This window comes from Rattus norvegicus, chromosome X (genome assembly GCF_036323735.1).
Source record: "Rattus norvegicus strain BN/NHsdMcwi chromosome X, GRCr8, whole genome shotgun sequence".
NCBI lineage: Eukaryota > Metazoa > Chordata > Mammalia > Rodentia > Muridae > Rattus > Rattus norvegicus.
In genome coordinates this window covers 21,606,370-21,625,373 of record NC_086039.1, presented here as the reverse complement: position 1 = coordinate 21,625,373, position 19,004 = coordinate 21,606,370, and the positions used below count along the sequence as shown (strand labels likewise).

At 39.8% G+C, this 19,004-nt stretch overlaps 2 protein-coding genes across 7 annotated transcripts in view; both read left to right on the top strand.

Annotated features, from left to right (window-relative positions):
- Foxr2 (forkhead box R2) overlaps positions 1 to 7,263 on the top strand; it is a 33,681-nt gene extending 26,418 nt beyond the window's left edge. Inside the window, exons 4-5 of the mRNA XM_039100345.2 lie at positions 1,198 to 1,241; positions 4,205 to 7,263. Of these exons, the coding sequence (XP_038956273.1) occupies positions 4,506 to 5,414 (909 nt within the window). The 5' untranslated portion in view covers positions 1,198 to 1,241; positions 4,205 to 4,505 and the 3' untranslated portion in view covers positions 5,415 to 7,263. The remainder of the gene's footprint in view (positions 1 to 1,197; positions 1,242 to 4,204) is intronic.
- Positions 7,264 to 14,823: 7,560 nt separating this feature from the next.
- The window catches only part of RragB (Ras-related GTP binding B), a 50,238-nt gene continuing 46,057 nt past the window's right edge, over positions 14,824 to 19,004 (top strand). For 2 of the 6 annotated variants that reach the window (XM_063279758.1, XM_063279757.1), the window contains exons 1-3: positions 14,845 to 15,639; positions 16,413 to 16,446; positions 18,890 to 18,989. In XM_063279758.1, coding sequence (XP_063135828.1) covers positions 15,548 to 15,639; positions 16,413 to 16,446; positions 18,890 to 18,989 — 226 coding nt within the window. In that variant the 5' untranslated portion in view covers positions 14,845 to 15,547. Of the gene's footprint in view, positions 15,640 to 16,412; positions 16,447 to 18,889; positions 18,990 to 19,004 lie in introns of all 6 variants that reach the window. The other 4 variants (XM_006256775.5, XM_039099416.2, XM_008773109.4 and 1 more) reach the window with 4 other exon arrangements.

Here is a 19,004-nt window from a genome sequence, read left to right as displayed (position 1 = left end):
GTATGGCATGGCAGAAATAAGAGAGTAAAATGACAATAATTTATTCTCAATGCCTACTATTGACCCCGCCAGCAGGGACCCAGTTATTTGTGGGGGTCGAGGGGGACCCATACCTGTGGGAGAACAGGTGAGAAAGAGGAGTGAGACCAAGCAGTGTCCTTGTCAAGGTCTGTTTATTGAGAGGAATGTACAGCATTTAAAGCTCTGAAGCAGGAACTGAAGCAGGAACTGAAGCTTGGGGGGGTGGGGAGTACTGGGAAGTGCCCAAGGACATAAGGTGAATCACTAAACTGCAAGATATCCTCCTTAGACAAAGAGGCAAGAGTCTTCCGGGGACATGTTCTTTCTTTGAAAAGGTCAAGCCCTTCTCAGGAATCTGCTCAGGGCAAGGTGCCTAGTCCGGCAGTCCGGTCGCAGTCCCCAACATACTATAGTTTGCTACATTCATAGCTTCAAACATACCTATAGTGTGTTCAAAATTTAATTCTGTGGTGGTTTTCTTGCATTTATTTATTTATTTATTTATTTATTTATTTATTTATTATGTGTTTATGGGGGTGGTAGTGTTCAGAGTGCCTCAGCACATGTGTATGTGGAGGTCGTAGGGCAACTTCGTGGAGTCAGTTCTCTCCCTCCATCATGGGAATCTCAGGGTTCAGGCTCGGGTCATTAAACTTGTTGGCAAGTGCCACTGAGCCATCTCGTCAGCCCCAAGACCAGTCAGTTGTGGTATACAGGCAGAGAGAAAGCATCTAGGAACTTAAACTTCAATCAGATTGCTAGAAAGAGAAACCATGGTGCCCAGTGGCTTTTGTACACTGAGGGCAACTCATTGCTATTCGTGTTTTGTTTACTGCTCAACTTCATTAAATTCAAATAGCTCATAAGCCAGATGTCTAAACTATTTGTAAACCACTTTTTTTGGTCTTCTAAACATTGGTTATCTATATGATGAATTTCCTAAAAGCTGTACACTGTAATTACAAATTTAATGTGGCTATTTGGGGAACAAGTCAAACCATTTGAGTAGCGTATTAAGTGTACACAAATCCAACAATGAAAACTATTTCCTATTCTTACTTTTAAGCCTATTATAAAGTGCAAACCCAGTAGAATTAATTTATTTCTCTTTATTCTTCCCCTTGGACTTTTCCTCCTTCGTTTTATGTGATACCTGTTTTATTTTTGTCTTTTCAGGATTTTACTCAACTACCTAGAAAACACACCTATGACTTGCCAAGGTAAAAGAATAAAACTAATTTTGGGGGCTCACTGATATTGAACGGAGTGTGCTGGGTTGGGGGCCTTTTAAAAACAACATTTCATTTGTTATCACTTAGACTTGCTTCTTTATAACTTGGTTTTATAAAAACTGAAGAAGCATTCTTCAATTTGTGACTATTTAGTGATTCCCATCTCACTATTCCTAGTCTTTTAGCATTATTCATTATTGCATACATTTATAGATAAGGGATTGGATCTTTTTTGATTATTCTCTTCTCTAAAAAATGTGTTCATTTATTGGATTTTTTTCTACCTGGTTATTATGTGTACCGATCAGTGTTTATCATTCTTACAAGTTCTTAGTTATGTGGGTGCTGGTTTATGCATGAATTAGAAACAAGAGTCCCTCTCTACTGTGATTTGTGGTACTTAATGAATAAATGACTTTTCCATATGAATTAGAAAGAGGCACCTCCTGCAGATTGACACAGTTCCAGAACTGGGGCACCTGGTTTTGAAAACCAGGAGTGGACAGATTTTCATGTTCTGTTCTTGGGCACCCTTGAACTTAACACAGGCTATGTAATCATGCATAACAGACATTGATATGGTTCTTGCTTTCCTGAAACAATTTATTATTAACTCATTACTTTCCTTTAATTCTTTCCTGCTTACTCACAGATAGAAATAAGTATATATGTATATTTGCATATGCTTAAGACATATATTCATGCATTTTGTTATATAAAAGTCAGAAACATTAAGTACCCTGAAGTATGTGTTCTTTCTATGAATTTTGGAAATCATACACACAGTCCTTTACTGACTGACATAATTTCAATTAATGACAATGTGTGTGGTCAAAAGTTAAAATTTAGTAATGGAAGCCCCTTGAAGGTGTTTTTTTCATCTGTAAACACTACCTTTGACATTATTGAAAAAATTTAGAAGCTTTGTAACAACATAAGGATTTACTTGGATATTTTTCAGGACCTAAAACATATCAGCTATTTTCTTGACCAGTCCTTTGAGTGACAATATGAGGGCACAGGGATGCTCTTGAATATTAAAAAAAAATAGGTGTGGTGGCTCACAGCTGTAATCTCAGCAGCAAAGGCACAAAGGCAGGCAACTGAGATGGCTCACTAGATAAAAACACTTGATGCCAAGCCTAATGACCTGATATCCATAGGGCAAGAATTAATTCCTGCAATTGTCCTCTGATCTTCATTTAGTCACACACACACACACACACACACACACACACACACACACACACACACACACATCTGTACATGCATGAACATAAATGCACAGTAGTGAACTGGTTTTATTAAAAACACAATTGGGCTCTGTTCTCTAAAGATGAAAGAAACGTTTTGTTATTCCTTTAGGGAATAATGGACTACTGAAAGCTCAAATGTTGCCAGGATGTCTGGAATTGGTACAATCCAAATATTTCAGGTTCTAGCCCATGCTTTCTCCAGGCTAGTACCCCACTGTGAAAGGGATCCGTTTCTGTGGAGGTGAAAGCAGCATTTCTTCAATCTTAAAAGATGAGTAGGGGTCCAGCAAGACAATACTGTGGATAAAGGTGTTTTCTGCTCAAACTTCATGACATGAGATATGTCCCTGGAGAATCTGTATAGAGGTAGAAGGAGAAAATCAATTGCACAAAGTTGTTCTCTGACCTCTGCAGGCACACCATGGCATGCATGTCCCCACTCCCATCTCCCTCTCCCTCTCCCTCTCCCTCTCCCTCTCCCTCTCCCTCTCCCTCTCCCTCTCCCTCTCCCTCTCCCTCTCCCTCTCTCTCACTCTCCCTCCCTCTCTCTCCCTCTCTCTCTCTCTCTCTCTCTCTCTCTCTCTCTCTCTCTCTCTCTCACACACACACACACACACACACACACACACATAAAATTTAAATGTAAAAGGATGAGTAGATAAACCAAGGTACTTAGCTAAACCAAAGGTGCTTGGGTATAGGCTATTCTAAGCAGAAGTTCTTGATCAAAGGAACATAGAAAGAGGATAGACAGGATATATAGTGGAAATCCTAGCAGGTTTGTATTTCTGGCATATGAATTATGAAGCAATGGTGCTAAAATGATAATTATGTTTTAGGATTCTGTATAGTGATATATAAACAGTCCAAATTACAATAGTGAGTAAAAGCACCTTCTCTGCATAGCTTTGAAAGTAGCTTCACCATTATCTAGCTGTGTGGTTTCCTTTTAGAATTTTTTACTACATAAGGTAAGAACGATTGCTTATTTCATAGAGTAAGTAATTTTTGGCATAGGGTTAAATCATGTAGCATACTTATGGCATCAATAAATATTGACTGTTCATACTATTCTTAGTAATTATTATAGTGGTGCAATAAAAAGTTATTCTAGAAACATGTATGAATTTAAAAAAAATTGTCCCAGAAAATGGGAATGCATGGGAATCCATGCCGTTTAGTAGCTCCTGTGGACATTTGTTAGAACCTCTGTGATACAGCCCTATATAATGGTTTTAGTGAAATCATAGTCTTTATAGGTGTTTTTTTGAGACTGGCAACTCCCTATTGTACTTCTTGCAAATTTCCTTAACGTAAACCTACATGAAAGGTAAGTTTTCACATGATTTAGCCAACCTTTGATGATGTGGTCTTTAGAGTATGACTTAGAAGCCATAGTCTGAGAAGACAAGCTGGAAAAGTAGAGGCTGATTCTCAGAAAAAATAGCCTAAGTGTGAGTCTAACAAGGGAAGCTCTATCACAGGACACTTATAGTCTATGACTTGGGTTTGTGCCTTCACTAACTGAGTATATTGAATGAAATCAACTGACCATGGGGATTGTGAAGGGCTATGAAAGGGCAATAGATGCAGTTATCCTATACTTATCTAGGTATACAGTTCCAATGACTCTGTAAATGTCAATTCTCAGATCTATGACTTTGGGTTAATGCTATGTACCATGTTATCTTACAGAGCTATCAAAACATTTATTTGTGATCAACAGTGAGAAAAGACTTGGAAAAATCTGAAAACATTTTTTCCTAATAAAATGATCTTCTTAGTTACTCTTTTGAGCTGTATCTCAGAAAGCTGCGGCTTCTCTGACCAGTGAAGTATCAGTGTCCTCGGGTCAGCCCTTCCAGCAGGCCTACTGATAGATTGCACTGGAGAGGAGACACTTTGCATTAAATAGTGCCCCCGTGATATCATCATAAAGTTCTGGAGAGACTTTTATCTATTTGGAAGTTTACCTTCATCTATCTCTTCAGTAAAGATGAATGTAAAGGTAAAAAATCGGGACTTCTGGTACAGTCTCCATGGTCAAGTCCCCGGGATGCTGGACTGGGACATGGGGAATGAATTTTTCCTCCCTTGTACCATGGATCAGTGCTCTTTCGCTGAGCAGAGTCTTGCCAAATATAAAATCCAACTGACAAAACCACCTACACTGCCTCAGGAGAAGAAATCCAGTTTTGATAATGATGGTCCTCCCACTGAACCCAGCTTGTGGATGTGGGTGAATCCTAACATTGTGTGCCCCGTCAACAGCAAGGAGCCTCCAAATCCCATTCACAAAGTTCTGCCAAGTGCAGCATTCCCACAGACTGGCGAGTCTGAGTGCTTCGGGACCCAGAGAGTGGCACAGTCCCTATCTGTTATCCACACTGAGTATCATCAGCAACAAAAGCTGCCCATTTACTCCACTGTCCCTCATTTCATGGAAGAGGAGACTAAGGAACAGGAATGCGCATCCTCTAAGAAATACTCAAAGAAGTACACAATGTACCATGGCCCCCACCGAGAGAGGGAGGCCTGGCCACGCCCTCCTCTCAACTACAGCCATCTAGTTGCTCTTGCATTAAAAAGCAGCCCTTCCTGTGGCCTCAATGTGCAACAGATCTACAATTTTACTCGACAACATTTCCCCTATTTCCGGACAGCACCAGAGGGCTGGAAAAACACCATTCGCCACAACCTCTGCTCCTTGACCTGCTTTGAAAAGGTACCAGCCGACCTTGAAGATGAGCCAGATGGAAAACCTCGATCTTTCCTCTGGAAGCTCACTGAGGAGGGAAACCGATTCTTTCAGGAGGACACCCGTGTCTTGGCCTATGCTCGAAGGGAGAGCATCAAACAGAGCATGCGCCAACCAGAACTGATAGACCTCCTCTTTCATCTTTAATAGTTTCTTCTTTTCTTATGTGTGTGTGGTATGTGTAAGTGTGAGTATGCATGCTTGTATGTGTGTGGGCATACATGTGCACATGTGTGTGGAAGCCCAAGGCTGACATCAAGATTTTCCCTCCATTGCTCTTCCACCTCATTCTTTGAGGCAGGGTCTTTCACTCAAACCCAGAGCTCATAGATACTGTGAGTCTCACTTGCCAGCTTGCTCCCAGGATCCCCTGTCTGTGCATGCATTCCATAGCTGAGATTGTAGGCAGGTCATCATGCCCACCCAGTTTGGTTTCGGGGATCTGAATGCAGATCCTCTTGCTTGCATGGCAGGCACTTTAACTGCTGAGCCATCTCCCCAGCCTCCTCTGTCATTTCTGAAAGACAACTGCTCACTTTCTGGAACACTGCCCTGCTTACCGTGCTGAACTAACCCTTACTCATCGGTAATCCTACTCTGTTTGGTTGGCACCAAGCCTGTCTTTAGCCACTGTTAAATAGTCAGAGGTGACTACAGGGGAGGCAGAGACTAAATCCAGGTGTAGAAGGATTGAAAGTTATACAACAGCTGAATTGTTCTACACTCTGAGCAGAGGCAGAAAGTCTTAGGAACCATGGCAAGCAATCTAAGGCTAGAAGAATATGTTACATCTTTTGGAGCAAACTGTGAAATGTAAGGGATGAATATGAAATAAACCCAGGATATGGGCAACCTCCACTGCCATGTGAAGGTATATGTGTATAAAAAGAACTAGGCTTGGTGTTTAAAGTATGGAGACTCAAATATCCCCCTCCACCATTCATTGTTTTCATCTTCTTTTGACGTGACCCATTGTACCCTTCAGAGCCTCACTTTCCTTTCTTGTCCTAGACTTAATAGCTTTGTTCTATTGCTATCCAGTTCCAGCAGTGAAAAATGCAGGCAGCTGTTATTTGTTTGAATATTGAAAGTCCTTAAATTGATTGTGTATTAATCCTAAGCTTTTTGATGACAGTGCATTGGTGCTCATTTGTGGTTTTCAGCAAATGTTATTTGAGGAACTGTAAGGTCCATCTTAGGTGTTAAAAGATAGAAAGCAAACGCATATTTGTGAGGCATCGATATTTATGTGTGATAAAACAGAGGTGCGAAGTTGCCATGGAAATGGGGACACATCCTTCCTGGAAACAGGGAAGCATTAAAAATGAAGTGCCTTTTGAGCTAAATTTGAAGAACAAAGAGGAATTTGCTGAGCACATAAACTGAGAAGAAACATTATGGCGGACAGTGTGAATAGCATTAACCAGGTGTTTGGTGTATTCTAGGAAGACAGCTATACTAGGTTCCTGAGCCACTGTAAGAAAGGTAACCAAACTGCTTTTACGCTGTGCTTATGTGTTTAAGGCTATACAGAACTAAGAAACATAATTTGTGCATTGCTAAAAAAAAGCACAAACAAAATACCAACATAACAAATGTTTCAGCCTTTGACTCTAATTTTAAAATTTATTTTTTGTAGGCACTAAGTTCATAAAATGTAAACCTAGTTTTTGCCTTTTGTCTTAATACATTTTTAAATATATACCAACACTTAGGAAATAGCTTTTAAGTATGTGATTAGTTGCCAAGTAATCAATGAGAGTATAATATCTATACCATACAAAAGCAGGTGATTTAATATGATTACAACAATGGAGACCTTACTTTTTAATGGCTTACTACAGCAGATACAAAACCGTTTAGGTTTAATTGCAAAGGCTGCATAATCCAGCAAAATCATTTCCAAAAGTAATTGTAAATGTCACTTCTGTATCATAGTTACTTTGAAAATGTTGACAAAACAGTCTGTACTTAATAAACTTTTCTACCTAATAGAGTTGATGTTTATTTCTTGGTTTTCACAAAATTAACTCTAAAACTCAGAAAACTATTTTTTTATGTATAAACTTGATTCCTAATATATCCATTCTGTAATTTTCTCAAATGGCATTTTTCATATATACTCTGTCCATTTCCTAACAAGGGAAACCTTCATTTTCAGAACACAACTATGCTCTGTGTGTGCAACCTGACAGTTTGGGGCTTTTCATCTCTAGACTTCTTCTGTTCCTTCCTCCTGCTCTGGTTTCATGAATGAAGCAGTAAGTAGTCACAGCACTTTTTCACATCAATCTCTGGTGATTCAGGGATCACTGAGTTTATGTTATTAATCCAAGCCCTTTGAAGTTCAACAGAATGGAAAAAAAGATACACAGTTCTCATAGGATTATGTTCTAAACAAATGTAATCTATAGTTTTCCATTGTCTTAAAGAGCTACTTTGTGTGTGTGTGTGTGTGTGTGTGTGTGTGTGTGTGTGTGTCTGTGCATGTGTATGCACACATGCACATGGATGCCCAAGCTTGATATCAGAAATTACATCAATCACTCCCTCACGTTATACACTGAGCTATGGTCTCTCAGTCAAATCCAGAGATCACAAATTTGGCTAGCCTTGCCTGCCAGCTTTCTCTGGGAATCCCCTTTCTCCAGTTTCTGAGGCATTTAGGTATGCTTCTAGAGACTCTAACTCTGGGCTTAGCCCTTCCTGTATCAGCAAGTACTTTAATGAATCTGGCTCACTAAGAGTGACTGTGAACCAAGCCCACTTTGTACCATGCACTGTAGTATATGTGTGATCTAACATGGCAGGGATGGCACCTTCCTAAACTAGCAGATCAGGTTTGCCCAGGGGCATGGCAGATGCATGGAGACCTATGCAATTGCCAAGACTAAATGCAGGTGCCCATGAAACTTTCACCATCGCTCCCCTCTATACTGTGTTCAGGTGCCCCTTACTGGTAGGGTGACAGAGGATGTCATGGTTTCCACTGCTACCCTGCCCAGAGGAGGATGCTGGGGGGACCTTGAGCATTGCCTTGGCTCTAGCCACCAGTGTAACAGCCAGAGGCATGAGGCCATAGAGCAGCTCTCTTTCTTGGGTATTCACTGAGTCAAGGGTCTTTAACAGCTTCCTAGAGGAAGAAGCCATACTACAACATTTAGGATAGGATACTCCTGTGTCTGCCTCCTAAGCGGCTGCAATGACAGCCAGGCTTATTCAAGTGAGTACATTATCTAACATTATGTTAGAAACCTAGGAACATGAAGTTCTGAATCCTTTGTGGGAGTTACCAGTTTCCGTGAGGTGTTTTCCCTCACATGATAAGCATGAATACAGGTTGGGCTCTTTGCCATTCCTGTGGGATATCTGCAACTGTGTTTCTCCTAGTGCAGTATCTTTTCTCAGAACACTTTACATAGATGAGGTGAGGTCTCATACTATATATCAGTAGAAGATTTCTTCTTATGTATCCTTTTATGTCTCAGGGTCCTCAGACATTCAGAAGTAAGAGTACATTGAGTCTTTTGAGTCAAAAACTATTCTGCCTTAGGACGTTTTCTTCTTCGTAACAACAAGATGCTGTCATAGGTAAGAGAGGTTAACAAAACTTGTTTGGAATTTGTTCTTCATACAACTAGTGGTTGGCATATAAGCAATGACATTCATTGCTCTCAACCTCAGATTACTGTCTATAAAGTACAAGTGTAGTCTAATGCTCTTTAGGAGAAAGGGTTCATTTTGTTGTGTTTGACTCATAGTTCCATGTTACAATCTACCATAGCAGGGAAGTCACAGTAGCAAGAACCTGATAGAGCAAGTCATATTACATCCATGAGGGTAACAGAGAATAATAAACGCATAGGTGCTAGTGCTTGGTTCACTTTCTCCACTCTTACAGTTCAAGTTATATGCTGCCTAGGGAATGATGCCACTCACCCAGGCACTAGTCTTCCCATCTTGATTAATGTGATTAGATTAATCCCACAGATATACTCAGAAGTCCATCTTCCAGGTGATTCTCCATTTTTTTTCAGGTCAGCAATTAAAACTAGCCATCGCCAGTTTGTATGTATTTAGAGTATATACGATGTGATGGGGTGATGTTAATTTTATCAAGAATGTAAATCTTCAGACTAGGGTCAATAAAATCAAGACAGGATATGTGTAGTTAAACCATAAAAAACCAACATTACTTAGGACTAGATAGACGTATGAATAAAATAACAGTGAACTGAGATTTGTCCAAATCCAGGATCATGATTACACCGAGGGAAGAAGATGAAAAAGCTCCAAACATACTAGTAAGTTCTTATACTCAAAGGGCCCTATAGGGTGAATGGGTAATTTTGTTCTCTAAGTTACACACATGCAAACTTACACTTATATTTCAATAAACAGAAATTTTATGAAAGTCTTCCATTCTTCCCAAAGAGAATTTAGAAGTATTCCTCTTTTTAATTTGCAGGAATAGCATGAAAAAGAAGAAGAATATTTTTTTCTTTTAAGTGTTTGGTAGAGTTTAGCCAAGAAGCTATCAGGTCCTGGATTTCTCCTTTGTAGGTCATATTTGAGTATTTATTCTCCTTTCTTTTTAAGAAATCAGTTCTTGGGCTCTCTTTCCTTGTGCTTCCGTTTTTGGTAAGTTATGTATTACTAAGAATCTACCCTTTTCTTTTCCTTTCTTTCTTTGTTTCTTTGTTTCTTTCTTCCTTTCTTTTCTTTCTTTCTTTCTTTCTTCCTGTCAGTCCTGTTTGGCTCTTTTCTAATGGGAAACAAAGGAGTAGGGAGAGGGGAGGTTGGGGGGAGGGGAGCTGGAATGGGTGGAGGGAGGGGAGGCTGTGGTTGGAACGCATTGTATGAGAGAAGAATACATAAAAAGAAAAATAAGAAGGATTTACCCATTTTGTTCTGGTTATTCAGTTTATTGTCCTTAAATTGCTCATAGCAGTCTCGTCTAAGCCTTTGAATTTCTGCAAGTGTCAGGTGTAATTGTTCCTGTTTTCTTCACAATTTGAGGGGTTGGGAGGGAGGGGATTTTTTAATTAGTCTAGCTAAAGGAATGCCACTTCTATTTCTCTTTATACAGCAATTCAGGTTTGTTGAGTTTCGTATTGGTTTTGCTTATTTCTAGTTCAATACTCTGCTCGGATCTTTACTTGTTGGAAAATATCTCTGTAAATCTGGACTTATTTTTCAGTTTTACTTACTTGAGAAGGAGCATTGGGTTGTTCTGCTTTGTGAGTTTGAACACTTTCTTTTTTAATGTAGCATTTTTTTGTATAATCATCATTTTGTTTTTCTCTTGTAATTTCCCCTTTGTTCACTGGATATCCATGAGTACATTGCTTAATTTTCACATATTTATGGATTTTACAACTTCTGTTAGTTCTTTCTAGTGTTATAGCATAGTGGTCAGAAAAAAAACTTAGTAACAATTATAATGTTCTTTAAATTTCTTCTATTTTTGTGATATAACAATGTCCCGTGGCATTTTCCAAGTCAAATAGAGGAAATGTCTTTTGTGCTCTTTTGTGGAATACTCTAGATATGTTTCTCAAGGTCCATTCAGTAGAAAGTGTATTTTTTTTTTGTTTCTAAGTGAAGATTTATTTGAGCACTGACTTGATCTATCAGTACAGTTCTGATTTTTTTTATTATTATTATTTTTTTTTATTAACTTGAGTATTTCTTATATACATTTCAAGTGTTATTCCCTTTCCCGGTTTCCGGGCAAACATCCCCCTCCCCCCTCCCCTTCCTTATGGGTGTCCCCCTCCCAACCCTTCCCCCATTGCCGCCCTCCCCCCATAGTCTAGTTCACTGGGGGTTCAGTCTTAGCAGGACCCAGGGCTTCCCCTTCCACTGGTGCTCTTACTAGGATATTCATTGCTACCTATGGGGTCAGAGTCCAGGGTCAGTCCATGTATAGTCTTTAGGTAGTGGCTTAGTCCCTGGAAGCTCTGGTTGCTTGGCATTGTTGTACTTTTGGGGTCTCGAGCACCTTCAAGCTCTTCCAGTTCTTTCTCTGATTCCTTCAACGGGGGACCTATTCTCAGTTCAGTGGTTTGCTGCTGGCATTCGCCTCTGTATTTGCTGTATTCTGGCTGTGTCTCTCAGGAGAGATCTACATCCGGCTCCTGTCGGTCTGCACTTCTTTGCTTCATCCATCTTGTCTAATTGGATGGCTGTATATGCATGGGCCACATGTGGGACAGGCTCTAAATGGGTGTTCCTTAAGTCTCTGTTTTAATCTTTGCCTCTCCCTTCCCTGCCAAGGGTATTCTTTTTCCTCATTTAAAGAAGGAGTGAAGCATTCACATTTTGATCATCCGTCTTGAGTTTCGTTTGTTCTAGGGATCTAGGGTAATAGAAAGTGTATTTTAAGTTTTACTGAGTTTGTCTAGATTATTTTGTTTCGTAAAGTGTGGTATTGAAATTCCATGCTATAACATACTAGAGTCTTTCACTTTACAGACAGAATATTTGTTTCATATACCTGGGAAATATTATATTGAATACATATGAACTTATAACTAGTATATATATATATATATATAATATATATATATATATATATATCAGACTTCAAGTCTAGTTTATCAGATACTAGTATAGCCATCATTCAGTTTGCATGGAACTTCAAATTTTAAAATATCATTTACTAAGTACCACTTATAGGCAAACCACTATACAGGGTAATTTTCTTTCACAGTCTAGTCCAATCCTTAAACCATCTGAGAATGTTGTTATTAAGAAGATTGTATACAGGGCTGGAGAAAAGACTTAGCAGTTAAGAGCACTGACTGCTCTTCCAGTGGTTCTGAGTCCAAATCCCAGCAACCACATGGTGGCTCACAACCGTCTGTAATGGAATCCGATGCCCTCCTCTGGTGTGTCTGAAGACAGCGACAGTGTACTCACATACACAAAATAAATAAATCTTTTAAAAAAGAAGTTTGTATACTAGAGGAAAATGAAGTTCAGAGAGTTCCAATAATTTTATCAAGTTCTCAGTATCCAGAATAGCTTCTATTCCATCGTAAACTTAAATATGAAATTGATTAGCCATCTATTGTTCGAACATCTGTATTAGTTCCTTTCCTACTGCTCTGACATAATACAGTGACCAAGACACCTTAGAGAAGGAAGAGGTTATTTTGGTTGTTTCCGGAGACATAAGACTCCATCACGGCAGGGAAGCATGGCAGCTGGATCAGGATGCTGAGAACTCAGTCTTGAACCACAAGTATGAAGAAGAGAGAACAACTAGATGGTGCAGGTTTTTAAACTCTCAAAAGCTGCCTTCAGTGGCATATTACCTCCAATAAGGCCATGCCTCTTTAAAAAAAGACTTATTTATTATATATAAGTACACTGTAGCTGTCTTCAGACACACCAGAAAAGGGCATGAGATCTCTTTACAGATGGTTGTGAGCCACCATGTGGTTGCTGGGAATTGAACTCAGGACCTCTGGAAGAGCAGTCAGTGCTCTTAACTGCTGAGCCAGCTCTCTAGCTCCAAAGCCATGCCTCTTAAACTTCTCCAAACAGCACCTTCAATTGGGGGGAACAAATACTTGAGCTTTTGTGGGACATTGTTGTTCAAAGCATTACACTATGTCACTGAAACCAATCTCAATTTAGCTCTTTTCCTACTTTTTCTGCCTAAATCTATGAAGTATTTATATTTTTCCTTATCCACAAGAGCATCCACGGAACATAAGAAGATGAGTGTTTATAGATTCCTAGTTCCTTATTCTTATCCTTGTTTCCTACTCAACTTCCAAAAGCCCTGGAAGAGGATTCAGAGGTCACCCCTAGTCTGTCCCCTTCAGACACTCCATTTAGAACAAAAATCATACTCTCAAACCAATCCATGTATGCTTGCCATGATATCTTCCTAGTTCCAGCCTTAATTGTTCTTTCAATACTGAACAGAAATCCTTGTGTCTTGTTTCTTTATGCTGTTCCTTTGTTTACCCATCAAATGGTTAACATTTCAACCAATTTCTGTAAGTCTCATCTCTATTCAATTTCCCAAAATGACCTTGCTTTTCCAACACCGATAATAGACTACAACAGCTGGGATAGTTCCTCATATATGCAACTTATCACCAACTTCTACAGACTGATTGGTGTCCTTGCCTACTCTTGTCTCCTACTCATGGCTCCATAGAATTTTTGTCTTCTATCTATAAAGAATTTTCCTAGCTGTGCTCTGGCTTCCTTTCCTCCTCCTCTCCAGAAATTTCACAGCAATTGTTTCCCCTCTTTTCATTGACTTTACTCCCTGAAAATGTTTAGGCATGCTCCTTCTCAAAATACACAGATGTATAATGGGGGTTATCGTACATCATTCTCCTTTCTGTTTTTAATCAGAAAGTCCTTAATGTATTTGTTCCTATCTTTATACAAACAGTACTCAGTGAATACCAGGGATATACTCACATTCTGGTCTGTGAACCTAGTGCATAGCAGAACATTTTTCAAAAGAAAGTGCTTATCCTTACAGCATTGAAATAGAACTTCTGTACTCAGAGATAAAATAAACAAGATTATTACTGTGTAAATAAGTATTATACTCTACACAAAGAACTACAGGCAACCAAAGAATACTCAAAGCAGGAGAAATATTTTTCCACAGGAAAGAATACACTGATTGGTTTTCCAATACCAAGTGCTCAGCCCTGAAAACATATAAATACTATTATTATACCGACTGAGCAGGTTATATTTAGGAATATCTATGTATAGACATGTATGTTCATGTAACAACAACTAATGAAGAACGAAGCTCTGACTTTGAAAGAGCAAGGAGGGTTGGTTATATGAGAGGGTTTGGAGGGAGGAAAGGGAAAGAAATGAAGTGTCTATAGTATAATCTCAACAACAAAAGGAAAAGAACAAAGGAATATTATGAAGTAAAAAGCATACGACCGGAAGTAACTACTGCAGATACAAAAGACCCATACTCTAATAGAATGTGCGTCGGGAAGACCTCTAGCGAACATTACTGTATGCTAAGAAAGTTGAGGCCATTGCAAACTGTGAATGACAAAGTCAGTCTTTTAAAGGAGCAACTCCTTTCCTCAGCCTGTTTCCTTGGTATCACATTTAAGACACTTCCAAGACTAAGATGCTTTTAGGTCATTGAGGTTGGAACTCGCTGGGTTGAGATTTGAGAGCTGGCTGACAAATAGCTTATCTTCCACATAAAACTCTGCATGAACAAGTATTACATGGTCATCAGGAAGTTTAAAAATTCGTTGGCAACCTTTAAAAGTTAAGCGGTGAACGTGTTAAACCCTCTGTGTTTCTGGACGTGGCAATAACAACTTATTGAGAGTTTCCTATGGGAAAGACAGTTTAAAGCACTTTAGATGTATTGCCTTTTGAATGACTAGAACTGTCATAAGGATTAACGGGAAGAAAAGTTACCATAAATGCAAAAATGCACAGGGCCCTAATCATAAGGAGCAGGGAAAACAGCTACCCAGCAGGTGCTGAAATTGCAACCTTCTCCTTTAACTCTGAGCAGCGGGTGGGCGGGGCCGTGTCCATCAGTGTCTAGGTGCCCGCAGGCCGCCCTGAGGGCCAATGGCGCGGAAATGAGAGCCCGAGCCACGTGATGGCGGGTGGCACTCTGGCTTTCCTAAAGCAGTCTCTATGGTATTCTTCCAAGCAAACCCAGGGCCCCCCCAAAAGGGTAGCGGCACGTGACAGGCCCTGGGACTACGGCAGGTTCCCACGTGATCCTGGCCTGCAGTAGCGTGGTTGCAGTGAGGTTCTTGCGCTCCTGAAGGGCGGGCGCGGAAGTAAGAGCATCCTCAGGCGGTCTGTGACTGGCAGCGAGGTCGAGAGGAGCCACCAGGCAGTGACCGCTTTGCTTCTGCAGCTCGGCTCAGCTCATTCCGTTATCTCAGCCTTTGCAGTCTGCACAGAAGCTGACCAAGTTACCTTTGGGTCTTGAGACCTGGGAGAGTGAGGCCCAAACTCGGGACCAACTCCTCATCTACCTTGCCCTCCCTCTCCTCCATCTCTTCCTTTGCATGCACGAATCGCTTGCTCCTTTGGGCTGGCTTGCTCGGCTGTGCCTGGAGACTAAGTTCGGGTCGGTAAAGGTAACTGTGGGAAAAGCGGCCCCCCAGTGGACAAAGGCGGAGGCAGGGATAGAGCAGGCCCCGCGGGCCCTGGGCGCTGAGCATAGGCAGTAGAGAAGGTGAGCCAGAAGAACAGTACTGCGGATTTAGAAGGCACTGTGAAGGACTTGTTGCGCGATGGAAGAATCTGACTCCGAGAAAAAGACGGAGAAAGAGAATGTGGGCCCAAAAGTGGAGCCTCCTCTAGGGGAGCCGGAAGGATCGCTTGGGTGGGTGAAGGGGATTATGCTGCACCTGGGAGGGAGGGCATGTTAATTGTAGAGAGTATTGTGAGATGCAACAACCCCTAACCTGCAGTGATGAATTGCTTTAATTTACCTATAGGTGATTGATATTATGCTCTTGATGACGGAAAACAGAATAGAAACAGCCCTTTGCCTGGAGCTGAGATTCCTGGTTTATGCGTAGTGTTCTAATTGAGACAGTTCTGAGTTGTTTTGTGTTTTCCATAAAGGTTATTTGATGTTATCACCTTGTTGATGATAGAAAAAGAGAGGACAGGCATTTGCTGACCAATGACGTTAATGCGATATGCTTATTTTAAGAGCTGCGTTATATGTACTTTGTGCCTTTAATGAATGAAATATGGCTTGGAAGGACGATTGAAGGTCCAAAGATGCTTCTAGATTTGAAAAATAAGGAGATGGATTTTAAAAATAGCATTCGAATATGAAAATACTGTTTGATTTATAAAAGTACCCAGGATGTTGCTTCAGCTTTATGACAAAATATCAAATCTTGAATTTAAATGGTTTATATTCCTAAATATGCCTTCCTAGGAAGCATCTCCTGAGCTGATGAAGGAAACAGGGAACATAAACTCAGCTTTATAATTTAGGAAAATGAAGACTTCTGAAACGAGGTCTCATCCATCCTTAGCTGTTTTAAAGAATATTCTGCATCTCTCTGTTTACTTGTCTCCCCTCCCCCCCCAAAAGGCAATTAGATCACAGAAACACTATCTTTTGGTTTATATCTACAGGTGGGCAATGCCAAATGCAGCCATGAAGAAAAAGGTAAGATGTGTTAGGTACATCAGTAACATGAAGGAAAAGGTAAGGAGCTGCAGTTCAGGAAATCTGGCTTTTTCTGGACTATGGCAAGAATCTACGTGGTCTTTGATACACTCGTCCCTTTATTTACTATCAGATTTACTTTGTCTAAAATTAATCTCATGGAGTCAAGACATATACAAATATTACACAGCCCTCTGTGTGTGTACTGATTCTTTTACTCAAATCAAACGTTACGTGAATTTTTTTTTCTAACCGGAATTTGATGTTCTTTGCTTTGTACTTTTATTGGGACTTAGACAGTATCCCTAGGAATGTAGCTTGGAAGCATATTTCTTGACCTTTGGGATTTGGTATCATTTGTGACGTGCTGGTAATAACCTTCATAGGGCTGTTAGGAAGTTTACATGAATAAACACCCTGTACACCACAACATAATTATCCTTGCCATGGAAGGATGAAAAAGTTCCCGTATTTTTAGTCTGACTTCATCTAAAATTCAATTCTGGGCCTCGAGTTTGCTAGGAGGATGTTTTTGATGAATGCCTGAAGTTGCTGTCAACAAGGATGCCTAAAAAATGCCAGAAATCTCTACATAATTAGGAGGGAGAAAGTACGTAGAAAGAAAAGCTTAAGAACTGTGGAAGGGAGAAAGGAGACAAACTGCCATTTTCTTTAATGGTTCTGCAATGCACATGCATTGAAGGATCAGCTTTTACCCCCAGAAATAGATATAGTTATTGCTTAATTAATTTTTAGTTAATTTAGTTAATTTTTTTGCAAAGGACAAGGAAAACGTCCATATTAATTTTAGACTAGCTAAGCAATTACATTTTCTTAGGTAAAGCTGGATATCTAAATTGTTGAGCTGAATAAACCCATGTCCAGTATGTTTTCATTAAAGCTCCTTATATTTGTAATCAGATATTTGGATAAGATATATTAGGATTGAAGGTAGAATAGATATCTCTTTCACTTGAAAAGGAAAGTTAACGGAACTGTATCTCATAAATGCTGTGCTTAAAAGGACTCAGAAAGTCATGTTTACTCTGTTTCCTTGTACTGCAAGATTATATGGCTTTGTTCACAGGTGTTTTTCTTCTGCTAAATCCTAACACAAGAAAGATGTCTATAAAGTCTTGCTCTCAACCAGAGTCCTTGCATTTTTGTTTTAATGGCTCGTTCTTTCTTTTGATAAGTGCATTTCAAGCTTTTGTTGCATGTTAGGTACTGGAGATAATACAGTGCACAAAGGATACGAAGACACTCCCTCTGTTCTTCCAGTGTTGCCAGTCTTGTCAGAGAGTCTTGTGAGTTACCCAAAGGAGGGACTGCAGAGCTTTATGGTCTGCAATGATATAGTAGTACCACTGAGGGGCAGGCAAGATACCAGTCAGCCTGAGCCTAAGCCTAAGTTCTCAACCTTCCTAATGCTGTGACCCTTCAGTTACAGCTCCTCGTGTTGTGGTGACCCTCAACCACATTATTTTCATTACTACTTCATAACTGTAATTTTGTACTGTTACAAATCACAATGTAAATATCCTTGTGAAAGGGTTGTTTGACTCCCCAAAGGGGTTGCAACCTACAGGTTGAGGAATGCTGGCCTAAGGCATTTAGGTCAGAGAAACTTTATAGGGAGGATACTGGGGATTGAAACCAGGTTTCACTTGTATTAGGTAAGTACCCTAGTACTGAGCTACAACCCCAGCTCCAGAGAAAATTCCCAAGATGATTTTTGAATCAAGTTTGGAAGGATAAGTTGGAACTTAGTAGAAAGAAGAATAAAGGATGGTAGAAAATACAGCGTAAATCCAGGACTCCCTAAATGCCTGGAAGCAAAAAGACTTTAAGCCATTCAGTTAAATGTAAATGAACGCAAAAAGTTCCAGGCTAGGCGAATCAAGGTAGACAGAAGTAAATAAGCAAAGTCATGAATGGTCTTATGTGTAATTTAAGTGTCCAGTTTTATAGGGCATGAGAAAATTAAGAAGAGACAGAAAATAATGAAATAAAAATTATAGAAATATGTAGAAGGGATGAAATCATGGGCTGAAATGAAAACAAAAACCTGACCTTAAACAGAGAAATAGGGAGAACTTTTCAGTTATACTATATGAAATCTGATTGTTGGATGTCCTTAGATTATAAGAGAATAGGGTTGCTTTAGTATTAAAGTGGTATTTTTCTAATGTAGTTCTAGATAAATATTATGTACAATAACAAACCACAGTTTTATTGCTAAAATGATGTGTAACTCATAACAGGTAAGTGCTTGGCTGTTGAAATGTTATCACCATTGGCTGGGGAATGGTTTAATTCCAGGTATCCATACTGGTCATTGATACTTACACATCTGTAAAATGCCAACTACAGAAGAGAAATGGCTCCCTTTATACTAGATTTGCTCTAGACTTGCTGACTTTTTTTCTTACTTTGTCCTTAGGTGCTGTTGATGGGTAAAAGTGGATCTGGTAAGACCAGCATGAGGTCTATTATCTTTGCAAATTATATTGCCAGAGACACACGTCGTCTTGGTGCAACAAGTAAGATGTTTCATC